We start from the raw sequence: 13,923 nt of genomic DNA on the forward strand, positions 1-13,923 counted from the left end.
TGGTTTCTGTTGCTGCTATTGAGTTTATTTTTATTTTGTTTTCTGAGACTGGAGGGCAGGAGGTTGGTCTTTTCACACGGCACAGTCTAGTGTTTCCCTGCACAGATGGCTCCAAGGATCCTCTTGCTGCCAGATCAAACTCCTTTTTTCTTTTATCTCCTTCTACAAATCCAAGCATTATCTTTTTGGTTATGCCTGTCATCAAGTCCAAAGCCTCTCTCCCCAGCCCAGCATCCTTAGCAAAGCATACTTTATAAAGTCCCATGGGGCTGTAGCCTACTCAGAAACCCTCACTTATCTCAGAACTCTACGCCCACAGTCTGGACATCGTGCTCACTTGTTTGGGCTCTCCTGACTGCACACTTGATTTTTTTTAACTCAGAGAAGCATCTTCCTTATCTCTAAGGGATTCCCTTCTCTCCACATCCTGCTGGCAGGATGCTGGTAGGTGGGCTATCTGAGCACAGCGGTCCCCTGCCCCCTGCTAGCTTCCTGAGGTAGCCCTCAACTTAGGAAGATGTCCCTGCCTTCCTGCTGCACGCAGTGGCTACGCACTGCTAGGGAGCTACAAGCCATAGGGTATAACCGCAGAATAGAACCTGCAAGCTCCACTGAGGGGCTGGCTGAGCTAACCTTCAGTCTGCACCTCTGCTAACCTTCTTCCTGCCCTTGTCAGCTCAACCTTACATTCCTCACAGCAAGCCTCCATTTCCCTAGTCTCCTCAGGCCGCTCCCCTCTTCCTGGATCCTTCCTTTCTCACTTCCCCTCCCTTCTATCCCCTGCTATTCTCCCCCTCCTTCCTCCCTCCCCTCCATCTCTTGACCATGCTTGTATCTGACACTCCAGCTCCTGTTTGACAAGACAAGGCTCACAGTCTCTTCCCTCTCTGCCCTTTTCAACATTAAACTTCTAATCTGGAACTACTTCCCTCTTTGACACTAATCTTTATCTATCTTTCTATCAGTAGAGGTCATCCCCCCTCCATCATACCCCACTACCACCTTTGCCCACACAACCTAAAGTGGCCTCACCTGTGCACAGCACTATGCTCCATCTTTCTCTCTGGTTCCCTTCTTGCAGGGTAGCTTCCACAGAGTGATAACTTTGTTGGGCTCATCCTGTACAATCATGCCTGAAACAACGCTTGCACCTAGTTAGTGGTCGCTGCACATTAGCTGTTAGATCCATGGGCCTCTAAATATGTCACTTTGGACTCATTTTAAGGAAGGAGAATAAATCATAGAAATTTGAGTCTACACTGATTCTCTCTTAGGACACTGAGTTCTGGAGAAGCAGTAATACCTGCCTATCTTAGTGAACCCTCTAACAGTTTAGAGTCACATCGCAAGAACTTGTTGCCTATGTATGGATAAACATGGAGGTTCCAATATTTCTCTTCCTAATTCCTTATCAAACTTATGAATATTACCTAGTATGGATGAGACTCCTTGACTTCCAACCCTGAGCACTCCACAAACAGGCACAGTGGCATGCACCTGGAATCCCAGCACTTGGAAGGCACAGGCAGGAAGGTCAGGGGTTTAAGATTTTTCTAGAATACATAGGGAGTTTGAGGCCAGTTCAGTATTTCCTTGCAATGTCAAGAAAAGGCATTCTGGGTCACACAGGTAGCACTCTCTAAGATCCCCATCGTCACCCCGCCCAAGGGCGTAGCTCCCCTTCTTTCCACATGAAACACCCCAAAGTACTGAGCTGGCTCACAGCTTTAACCTTTACTTGGTTAATTTTTGCCCAGACTTTCCAAATTCTTGTATCACTGTTGGATCTAAAATGAGAAACAGCCCAGAAAAAAAAATAATAACGAAGACAATTTTTTTCTTTATCCCTCCCCACCCTGTGTGTATGTGTGCGTGTGCGTGTGCGTGTGCGTGTGCGTGTGATACTGGGGGAGGAAATCGGGACCTCAAGCATGCTGAACAAGGGCTCTGCTACTGAGTGAAGATCCCAGTAATATGTATTCCTAAGCGTGTAACTAATTTAAGCCCGCCTCTGGTTTCAGGAGCACTACTTTGTCATCAAGCCCATGGACCACTGCCTGCTCTGTGTGTGCGTGGTGCCCCTGCCTGATCAGCTCTGCAGGGATGACATTCTCCTAGGAGATGATGGTGGGTTTGTGAACAAGTTCACCGTGAGCAGTGATGACTTTGGATTAAAGCAGGCAAAAACCAAAAAGAAGTTACAAACTCAGGTCCTTGACTCTAAGAACTTTAAAAGGTAAGGGCATTGCATGAATAAATATTCCTTTGTTCTAATAATTATAGACATTGTTCGGTTAGATGCACCTACAGTGAAGTGAGATGCAAGGCCCTCAGTATTTTTGAGAGCCAAAGCTAAATAAGGAATGTCTAATCTAGCTTAGAGGCACACACCTATAATTCCAGTCCCTGAAAGGCAGAGGCAGAAGAATCATGAGCTTGAGGCTAGCTTGGGCTACATAGTGAATTCCAGGCCAGCTTGAGCTACATAGCAAGACTTTATATCAATCAATATAAAAACAAAAGAAGAAATGCTTTTCATCTGAAAAAAACTTCCAAGATAATAAGGAAGGCATAATTAGTAGCTGAAATTCCATTTAAATGCTGTTGGCAGCTAAAAATCTATAGTTTTTATATATAGGTATATGACAGATTGAGTTAAAGAGTGAAATCTTATTTTAGAAACCCTATACAATGTACATTTATGCATATTTATGACTACTTCATAGCAATTGAATACAAAAGTTTATCAATGTAAAATAGATGCATATTTTAAAAGAAATAACTTAATAGATTTGACTATCTACCAAATTAAGCTTCTTAAATCTCAAAAGAATAATTTAAAAAGTAAAATATTCTGTAATAAATATTTGTTACAAATATGAGAGACAAGGAGTTGATACTCTTTAATAGATCTCAAAGTTCAATTAAAAAAAAAAACAAATTCTCAAGGTTCAATTGAAAACAATTCTCCTCGGCTGAAGAGATGGCTCAGTACTTAGAAGCCTGTACTCCTCTTACAGAAGCCTGTAGTCAGTTCACATTACCCATGTTGGGCATCTCACAAATGCCAGAATTTCAGTTTCAGGGGACCCGACACCCTTTTTCAGCCTCAGTTGGTAATTGTACTTACATGGATATACACATTCATTATTATTTTAGTACTTATGTATTTATTTGTTCATGGCCTTTGCTCAATAAATCATTGCTGTCTTGAATTAAGACTAGCCCTGTTGCTGGAACTCTAAGAAGAATGTAGTCGAGAAATGAGCTCCACTTCCTACCCTTTACATCTGACGGTGTTATGTAGTCGCTGTATGGTGTGCTGCTCTGTACACTATGGGCTTATTTCAGTCACGACAGGCCCAGAGGGTATAATCTTTTCCCCACTAAGGTGGGTCACTTGTCAGAAAAGTCCACAGTCTGTTGTCAGTTCCACTTCCCATTAGATAGATATGTCAGAAGTAAAAATGGGGGGGGGGGAGGTGGTGGTGGAAGGAATTGAGGACTCAGTGTGGTAGAATGAGTATGAGCCTACTGCTCCCTGAGGAGATAATTTACAGATAGACGGTCACTGTGCCATTGAGTTAAATCTCAAGTTAAGACTCAAGTGTAGATACAGATTGAGTATTGAGTCATTTTCTTCCTCCAAGAGATCCTAAAACCTTTAGAATGAAAAATGGTAAGGCTAGAAGGCAGTTAAATTTTGGAGCCATCATAAAGGTATTCCTGAAGTTGAATATTCAAAGAATGTTCTTTGAATTTGTTCACTTTGAGTCAATCATGATGTGGTCAGAAAACAGTGGCATTTGGAACACTGTACTTAATTAGAAAATTAGCCAATATCAAAAATCAAACTCTGGGTTTGGAAGAAAAAGAAAAGCAGCTCTCCTCTACTGTGCTTCCCTGCATATTGTACAACATTGATGCCTGGAGTCATAAATGTGTCTGTTCTTCTACTAGAAGCCATGTGATATCCAGAATCTTATGCTAATCATGTGTGGATGCTTAGAGTTTTTTCATTAAAGTAAGGATAAGATTGCCAGTACTCCAATCAGATCCTTGTAGATTATTTGCTTCTTGTCAGTTCCTTTTCTTGTCATTGTGACAAGGTATCTGAAAAACTAACTTATGGAAGGAAGGCTTTGTTTTGGTTTCAGGTTTAAAAGGGATACAGCTCATTGTGTGATACAGCCCATTTTAGTGACCTCCATTGTGGTGAGACCTCTGTCCATCATGGTGAGACTTCTATCCATCATGGTGAGGTGGGAGAACCATGAGTTTGTCACATGTCTACTCTCAAGGAGCAGAGGCTGACCAGTGCCGAGGCTCATGCTTTTATTCCAGGATTCCAGCCCATGGAAATGTGTCACCATATTTGAGGTGGTCTGTCCTTCCTCAATCAAACCCCTTTTCACATAAATATCTACAGATTTGTTTCCTAAGTGATCGAAAATCCAATCAACTTGAGTCACACCTTTACTGCTGAAGTCATAGCTTAAGTTTTGACAAAAGTCTTGCAACATAATTATTATTATTATTATTTTACTTTAAATATGGTAGATTGACAAGTTGACCAACTGAAAACAGTGTGGAGCATAGGACTACAGTAAACCTGTAGACTTAGCACAGTTCAGGGTTAAAATTTGATTTGATCCAAATGAAATGCTGAATAGAAAGAGAATGAGCATTGTAAACTTGTGTGTCTAACATATAGGCCCTCCCTCTTTTCATTCCCAGTGTTAAAAGGAAACTGCATAATGATTGGGTTATGAAAATCAGATACATTCCAGCTCTCAATTGCTTTGGATCCTGTTCCTTAGACAGCGTCCATTCCTTAGTCTTGGAATCCTTGAAGAGACTTGAAGACAATTTGTAAGTATAACACTGTGCCTATGCGAACATTCTGGGACTCTCATCATTGACAATGATAAGCCCATTACAACCTTCTAATGTTCAAACTAGTTTTCAAACACACCAGAAACTAGCAATTCCCTTAGCTTGGCATGGCTAATTAGACCTTCGGGGAAAATTCAAGTCAGTCATATAAATCTGAATCTGATATGTACCCTTCACAGCAGCTGCTGCTCAGTAGTTGTTTACTGGGGACTGGAGATAGAGCTCAGAGCTGAAGAACATGCCTAGCATTTGTGAGCTGCTCGGTTTCATTCCCAGCCCTACAAAAAAAAAAAGTGTGCTGGTTTAATATGTTATAATAATTCAATAGACCTGTATCTATATCTTAAACATTATTTTATTGGTAAAAGTTTATACTCAGAATCACTTTAGCTAGTCAACAAACTATGCTTATGTAGCCAATCATATTATATCTATCACAAACATACCAGCTGCTATTCCTACAGAATTGTGAGTTTGAATAATAGCTGACTCATTTTCAACCTGGTTGAATATTTATTTCCTAGTAACCATTATGACATTTTAATTTTGTTTTTGTTTTTGTTTTGTTTTGTTTTCCAAGACAGGGTTTCTCTGTATAGCCCTGGCTGTCCTGGAACTCACTTTGTAGACCAGGCTGGCCTCGAACTCAGAAATCTGCCTGCCTCTGCCTCCCGAGTGCTGGGATTAAAGGCGTGCACCACCACGCCCAGCTTTTGGCATTTGAATTCTTAATTTTTGAAGGTACTTGCTACAACAGATAAGCTTCAAAACGGAGGGACAGAAGCTGGATAAAAATTCTGTGTGTGATATAATTCCATTTATTTGAAATGCCTCAAAGGACAGGTTTATAGAAACAAAATGTAGATCACTAGTTGCTGAAGGCTGATGACAGAAACAGGAATCTCAAATGGTCACATGGAAAATTTCTAAGGTGAAGAAACTTGTCTTAGTCAGGATTTCTATGATAAAACACTATGACCAAAACCATGTTAGGTGGAAAGGGGCTTATTGCATATTACAGCTTGCAGACCATCATCCAGGGAATCCATAGTTGGAACCTGGAGGCAGAAACTTAGGCAGATTGCTAGTTTGCCCCATACAGCTTGCTCAGCCTGCTTTCTTGTACACCCACAGGACCACCCACCATGTCAGTCACTAAAAAGAAAATGTCTCCCAGTTTGGGAGTTAGATAGGCAGACAGACAGATGGAGAGAGGGCCTGTTACTAGGTGAATATATCATATAAGTTTCATAGGTATATAACTTACGTTACACCTGTGTAACAGTACATTTTAAAATAATTTTTGAATAAGTTTTATGCTGGCTAGCTTCATATCAACTTGAAATGAGTCAGAATTTGTTCAACTGAGAAAATGTCCCATCAGATGGGCTTATGGGTAACTCTATAGGAATATCTCCCTCCCTCCCTCCCTCCCTCCCTCCCTCCCTCCTTTCATCTTTCTTTTTCTTTCTTAAGCAGTTGAAGGAAATCTTCCTTTAATATCTGACTAATTTTCAATCTGGTTAAGTATTTCCTAATAACATGAGTAAGAAAGAATTATATATACATTATATATATATATATATATATATATATGTGTGTGTGTGTGTGTGTGTGTGTGTGTGTACACATACATATGTGTATGCAATTATATATATATATATGCAGAAAGTGTGCAAGCAAGAGTAGTATGAAATATTTAGTGTTAAGAAAAAAAAACAAAACCATCAAATAAACAAAAAACAGCCTAGAATTCTGTGTACTCCACTAACAAATTACTCTTCAAATATAAAGAATACCAAATGTGGGAGTGCATTTCTGTAATCCCGGTATTTTGGCAGAAGACCAGGTGTTCAAAGTGATACTTGGCTTCCAGCAAATTAGCCAGTTTCAGGTCTATCTGGGATACAGTAGACTTTAATCTCAAAGTAAATAAATAATTAAAGAAAGAACAGAAAAGGAAGAATCGCAACTTTCTCAGACACAAGCCAAAGGAATTTGTCATGAGTAAGCTTGCTTGCCAGGAATACTATGAGAAGCTCTTTAAAGTGTGGAAATGACTTGGATGAGAGATTCCTGTTTACATGAGAGGGAAAGGCATGAAAGGAGAAAATGATGGTAAAATGCCTAAGTTTGCATTTTTTAGATTTAATTATTTATTTTAAGTATCTGAGTACACTGGGGCATTGGCTCCTATTACAGGTGGTTGTGAGCCACCATGTGGTTGCTGGAAATTGAACTCAGGACCTCTAGAAGAGCAGCCAGTGCTCTTAACCACTGATCTATTACTCTAGTCCACCTTATGCTTTCTTAATTTTAATCAATCTAATTGATTAGCATCAACAACATTTTTGAGCATGTGTGCACATATACACACTTGTACATAAGTCAAAAACAAAGCAGTAAACAAGGGGTTACAGAGAAAATTATTATTATTTTACATTATGTTACTTGTGCTAATGTGAATTTGTGTACTGTGTGTGTCACAAACTCCAGTGCAACCTTAGGAAGGAGAGGAAGAGAGATGGAAATAGAAAAAACCAATTGATATTCCAAGAAACAAAACAATATTCATGAAACTTTAATGATGTGAAATGAGCCAGTCATAAGAGGGCAAACATGCATCAATACAAAAATTAAACTGAACAAACAAGGTTTGGAAGCATAAAAAATACAAACACATAAGATGTTCAGTTAAAACAAACAAAAAGATAGAAAAAGAACAGGAGACAAAGATCAGAACAATCTACAAGGGCAATGAGTGGAAAACAATAATGAACAGAATAGATGCAAATCTAACGTTGACAACCATGTCAATTGTCCATAGCAAACACTATAGCTACTCAGCAGAAATTGTCTGATGATAAAACAGAAACAAACAACTAGCAAAATAAGAACTTATGTTGCTTACAAAAATAAATTCTTGGGGGCTGGAGAAATAGCTCAGTGGTGAAGAGCACTGACTGCTCTTCCAGAGGTCCTGAGTTCAATTCCCAGCAACCACATGGTGGCTCACAACCATCAGTAATGAAATCCTATGCCCTCTTCTGGTGTGTCTGAAGACAGCTACAGTATACTCATATAAATAAAATAAATAGGTCGGAGGACAGTGACCTGCCCTGCAGGGAGCGCCATCTTGGCTCCGGGACTCCGCCGAGCTTAGTCTCTACAGGTCAGAGTGGGGACCACGGGGGCAGACGGCTTCTGGGACAGGCAGGAGCCACAGAGCCGCTGAGGCAGCACCCTTTTGGGGCCGCAGACTTCCGGCACCCTCCCAGCCGGAGGACAGAGAACTGCCCTGCAGAGAGTGCCATCTTGGCTCCGGGACTCCGCCGAACTTAGTCTACAGGTTAGAGTGAGGACCACAGAGGCAGACAGCTTCTGGGACAGGCGGGAGCCACAGAACCGCTGAGGCAGCACCCTTTTGGGGCCGCAGACATCCGACACCCTCCCAGCCGGAGAACAGTGACCTGCCCTGCAGGGAGCGCCATCTTGGCTCCGGGACTCCGCCGAACTTAGTCTGTACAGGTCTGCTGACAGAGGATACTCAGAATCCCCAGAAGAACAACCTCTGAACAGAGACAACTATAAAAACTCCAGAGATTACCAGATGGCGAGAGGTAAAGGTAAGAATCTTACTAACAGAAACCAAGACCACTCACCATCATCAGGACCCAGCACTCCCACTTCGCCCAGTCCAGGGCACCCCAACACACCTGAAAAACTAGACCTGGATTTAAAAGCATATCTCATGATGATGGTAGAGGACATCAAGAAGGACTTTAAAGAACTACAGGAGAACATGGCTAAAGAGTTACAAGTCCTTAAAGAAAAACAGGAAAACACAACCAAACTGGTAGAAGTCCTTAAAGAGAAACAGGAAAACACATCCAATCAGATGATGGAAATGAACAAAACCATACTAGACCTAAAAAGGGAAGTAGACACAATAAAGAAAACCCAAAATGAGGCAACACTGGAGATAGAAACCCTAGGAAAGAAATCTGGAACCATAGATGCAAGCATCAGCAACAGAATACAAGAGATGGAAGAGAGAATCTCAGGTGCAGAAGATTCCATAGAGAACATGGGCACAACAATCAAGGAAAATGGAAAATGCAAAAAGATCCTAACTCAAAACATCCAGGAAATACAGGACACAATGAGAAGACCAAACCTACGGATAATAGGAGTGGATGAGAATGAAGATTTTCAACTCAAAGGACCAGCAAACATCTTCAACAAAATTATAGAAGAAAACTTCCCAAATCTAAAGAAAGAGATGCCCATGAACATACAAGAAGCCTACAGAACTCCAAATAGGCTGGACCAGAAAAGAAATACCTCCCGACACATAATAATCAGAACAACAAATGCACTAAATAAAGATAGAATACTAAAAGCAGTAAGAGAAAAAGGCCAAGTAACATATAAAGGCAAGCCTATCAGAATTACACCAGATTTTTCACCAGAGACTATGAAAGCTAGAAGATCCTGGACAGATGTTATACAGACACTAAAAGAACACAAATTCCAGCCCAAGCTACTATACCCAGCCAAACTCTCAATTAACATAGATGGAGAAACCAAAGTATTCCACGACAAAGCCAAATTCACACATTATCTCTCCACGAATCCAGCCCTTCAAAGGATAATAACAGAAAAAAACCAATACAAGGACAGGAACCACGCCCTAGAAACAACAAGAAGGTAATCCCTCAACAAACCTAAAAGAAGACAGCCACAAGAACAGAATGCCAACTTTAACAACAAAAATAACAGGAAACAACAATTACTTTTCCTTAATATCTCTTAATATCAATGGACTCAACTCCCCGATAAAAAGACATAGACTAACAAACTGGCTACACAAACAAGACCCAACATTTTGCTGCTTACAAGAAACTCATCTCAGAGAAAAAGATAGACACTACCTCAGAATGAAAGGCTGGAAAACAATTTTCCAAGCAAATGGTCTGAAGAAACAAGCTGGAGTAGCCATTCTAATATCAGATAAGATTGACTTCCAACCCAAAGTCATCAAAAAAGACAGGGAGGGGCACTTCATACTCATCAAAGGTAAAATCCTCCAAGAGGAACTATCAATCCTGAATATCTATGCTCCAAATACAAAGGCAGCCTCATTCATTAAAGAAACTTTAGTAAATCTCAAAGCACACATTGCACCTCATACAATAATAGTGGGAGACTTCAACACACCACTTTCACCAATGGACAGATCATGGAAACAGAAACTAAACAGGGACACAGTGAAACTAACAGAAGTTATGGATCAAATGGATCTGGCAGATATCTACAGAACATTTTACCCTAAAACAAAAGGATACACCTTCTTCTCAGCACCTCATGGTACCTTCTCCAAAATTGAGCACGTAATTGGGCACAAAACAGGACTCAACAGATACAAAAACATTGAAATTGTCCCATGCATCCTATCAGATCACCATGGACTAAGGCTGATCTTCAATAACAAAATAAATAATAGAAAGCCAACCTTCACGTGGAAACTGAACAACACTCTTCTCAATGATACCTTGGTCAAGGAAGGAATAAAGAAAGAAATTAAGGACTTTTTAGAGTTCAATGAAAATGAAGCCACAACATACCCAAACTTATGGGACGCAATGAAAGCATTTCTAAGAGGAAAACTCATAGCTCTGAGTGCCTCCAAAAGGAAACTAGAAAGAGCACACATTAGCAGCTTGACAACACACCTAAAAGCACTAGAACAAAAGGAAGCAAATTCACCCAAGAGGAGTAGACGGCAGGAAATAATCAAACTCAGGGGTGAAATCAACCAAGTGGAAACAAGAAAAACTATTCAAAGAATCAACCAATCAAGGAGCTGGTTCTTTGAGAAAATCAACAAGATAGATAAACCCTTAGCCAGACTCACTAGAGGGCACAGGGAAAGCATCCTAATTAACAAAATCAGAAATGAAAAAGGAGACATAACAACAGATCCTGAAGACATCCAAAACACCATCAGATCCTTCTACCAAAGGCTATACTCAACAAAACTGGAGAACCTGGATGAAATGGAGAAGTTCCTAGACAGATACCAGGTACCAAAGTTGAATCAAGATCAGGTTAATGATCTAAACAGCCCTATATCCCCCAAAGAAATAGAAGCAGTCATTAATAGTCTCCCAACCAAAAAAAGCCCAGGACCAGATGGGTTTAGTGCAGAGTTCTATCAGACCTTCAAAGAAGATCTAATCCCAGTTCTTCACAAACTATTCCACAAAATAGAAACAGAAGGTACTCTACCCAACTCATTCTATGAAGCCACAATTACTCTGATACCTAAACCACAAAAAGACCCAACAAAGATAGAAAACTTCAGACCAATATCCCTTATGAATATTGATGCAAAAATCCTCAATAAAATTCCTGCTAACCGAATCCAAGAACACATCAAAACAATCATCCATCCTGACCAAGTAGGTTTCATCCCAGGGATGCAGGGATGGTTCAATATACGGAAATCCATCAACGTAATCCAGTATATAAACAAACTCAAAGACAAAAACCACATGGTCATCTCGTTAGATGCGGAAAAAGCATTTGACAAGATCCAACACCCATTCATGATAAAAGTCTTGGAAAGATCAGGAATTCAAGGCCCATACCTAAACATGATAAAAGCAATCTACAGCAAACCAGTAGCCAACATCAAAGTAAATGGTGAGAAGCTTGAAGCAATCCCTCTAAAATCAGGGACTAGACAAGGCTGTCCACTTTCTCCATACCTATTCAACATTGTACTTGAAGTCCTAGCCAGAGCAATTCGACAACAAAAGGAGATCAAAGGGATACAAATTGGAAAAGATGAAGTCAAAATATCACTCTTTGCAGATGATATGATAGTATATATAAGTGACCCTAAAAATTCCACCAGAGAACTCCTAAGCCTGATAAACAGCTTCGGTGAAGTAGCTGGATATAAAATTAACTCAAACAAATCAATGGCCTTTCTCTACACAAAGAATAAACAGGCTGAGAAAGAAATGAGGGAAACAACACCCTTCTCAATAGTCACAAATAATATAAAATATCTTGGCGTGACTCTAACTAAGGAAGTGAAAGATCTGTATAATAAAAACTTCAAGTCTCTGAAGAAAGAAATTATAGAAGATCTCAGAAGATGGAAAGATCTCCCATGCTCATGGATTGGCAGGATCAACATTGTAAAAATGGCTATCTTGCCAAAAGCAATCTACAGATTCAATGCAATCCCCATCAAAATTCCAAATCAATTCTTCAACGAATTAGAAAGTGCAATCTGCAAATTCATCTGGAATAACAAAAAACCTAGGATAGCAAAAACTCTTCTCAAGGATAAAAGAACCTCTGGTGGAATCACCATGCCGGACCTAAAGCTCTACTACAGAGCAATTGTGATAAAAACTGCATGGTACTGGTATAGTGACAGACAAATAGACCAATGGAATAGAATTGAAGACCCAGAAATGAACCCACACACCTACGGTCACTTGATCTTCGACAAGGGAGCTAAAAACATCCAGTGGAAGAAAGACAGCATTTTCAACAAATGGTGCTGGCTCAACTGGTTGTTAACATGTAGAAGAATGCGAATCGATCCATTCCTATCTCCTTGTACTAAGGTCAAGTCTAAGTGGATCAAGGAACTTCACATAAAACCAGAGACACTGAAACTTATAGAGGAGAAAGTGGGGAAAAGCCTTGAAGATATGGGCACAGGGGAAAAATTCCTGAATAGAACAGTAATGGCTTGTGCTGTAAGATCGAGAATTGACAAGTGGGACCTCATGAAACTACAAAGCTTCTGCAAGGCTAAAGACACCATCAATAAGACAAAAAAACCACCAACAGATTGGGAAAGGATCTTCACCTATCCTAAATCAGATAAGGGACTAATATCCAATATATATAAAGAACTCAAGAAGGTGGACTCCAGAAAGTCAAATAACCCCATTAAAAAATGGGGCTCAGAACTGAACAAAGAATTCTCGCCTGAGGAATACCGAATGGCAGAGAAACACCTGAAAAAATGTTCAACATCCTTAATCATCAGGGAAATGCAACTCAAAACAACCCTGAGATTCCACCTCACACCAGTCAGAATGGCTAAGATCAAAAATTCAGGTGACAGCAGTTGCTGGCGAGGATGTGGAGAAAGAGGAACACTCCTCCATTGTTGGTGGGATTGCAAGCTTGTACAACCACTCTGGAAATCAGTCTGGCGGTTCCTCAGAAAATTGGACATAGTACTACCGGAGGATCCAGCAATACCTCTCCTGGGCATATATCCAGAAGATGTCCCAACCGGTAAAAAGGACACATGTTCCACTATGTTCATAGCAGCCCTATTTATAATAGCCAGAAGCTGGAAAGAACCCAGATGTCCCTCAACAGAGGAATGGATACAGAAATTATGGTACATTTACACAATGGAGTACTACTCAGCTATTAAAAAGAATGAATTTATGAAATTCCTAGCCAAATGGATGGACCTGGAGGGCATCATCTTGAGTGAAGTAACACAATCACAAAAGAACTCACACAATATGTATTCACTGATAAGTGGATATTAGCCCAAAACTTAGGATACCCAAGATTTAAGATACAATTTGCTAAACGCATGAAACTCAAGAAGAATGAAGACCAAAGTGTGGACACTGTGCACCTTCTCAGAATTGGGAACAAAACACCCAGGGAAGGAGTTACAGAGACAAAGTTCGTAGCGGTGATGAAAGGATGGACCATTTAGAGACTGCCGTACCCAGGGATCCATCCCATAATCAACTTCTAAACGCTGACACCATTGCATACACTAGCAAGATTTTGCTGAAAGGACCCAAATATAGCTGTCTCTTGTGAGACGATGCTGGGGCCTAGCAAACACAGGAGTGGATGTTCACAGTCAGCTATTGGATGTATCACAGGGCTCCCAATGGAGAAGCTAGAGTAAGTACCCAAGGAGCTAAAGGGATCTGCAACCCTATTGTTGGAACAACATGA

At 40.4% G+C, this 13,923-nt stretch overlaps 1 protein-coding gene across 2 annotated transcripts in view; it reads left to right on the top strand.

Annotated features, from left to right (window-relative positions):
- The window catches only part of Wdr64 (WD repeat domain 64), a 124,038-nt gene that overhangs the window by 28,507 nt on the left and 81,608 nt on the right, over nucleotides 1-13,923 (top strand). For both annotated transcript variants that reach the window (XR_015046592.1, XM_021175403.2), the window contains exons 7-8: nucleotides 2,022-2,236; nucleotides 4,738-4,872. Coding sequence is in view for 1 of the 2 variants with exons in the window: in XM_021175403.2 (XP_021031062.1) it covers nucleotides 2,022-2,236; nucleotides 4,738-4,872 (350 nt within the window). In the remaining variant the exon portion in view is untranslated. The remainder of the gene's footprint in view (nucleotides 1-2,021; nucleotides 2,237-4,737; nucleotides 4,873-13,923) is intronic.

The sequence above is a fragment of the Mus caroli genome, unplaced genomic scaffold, assembly GCF_978045245.1.
Source record: "Mus caroli unplaced genomic scaffold, Mus_caroli_1 scaffold_1, whole genome shotgun sequence".
NCBI lineage: Eukaryota > Metazoa > Chordata > Mammalia > Rodentia > Muridae > Mus > Mus caroli.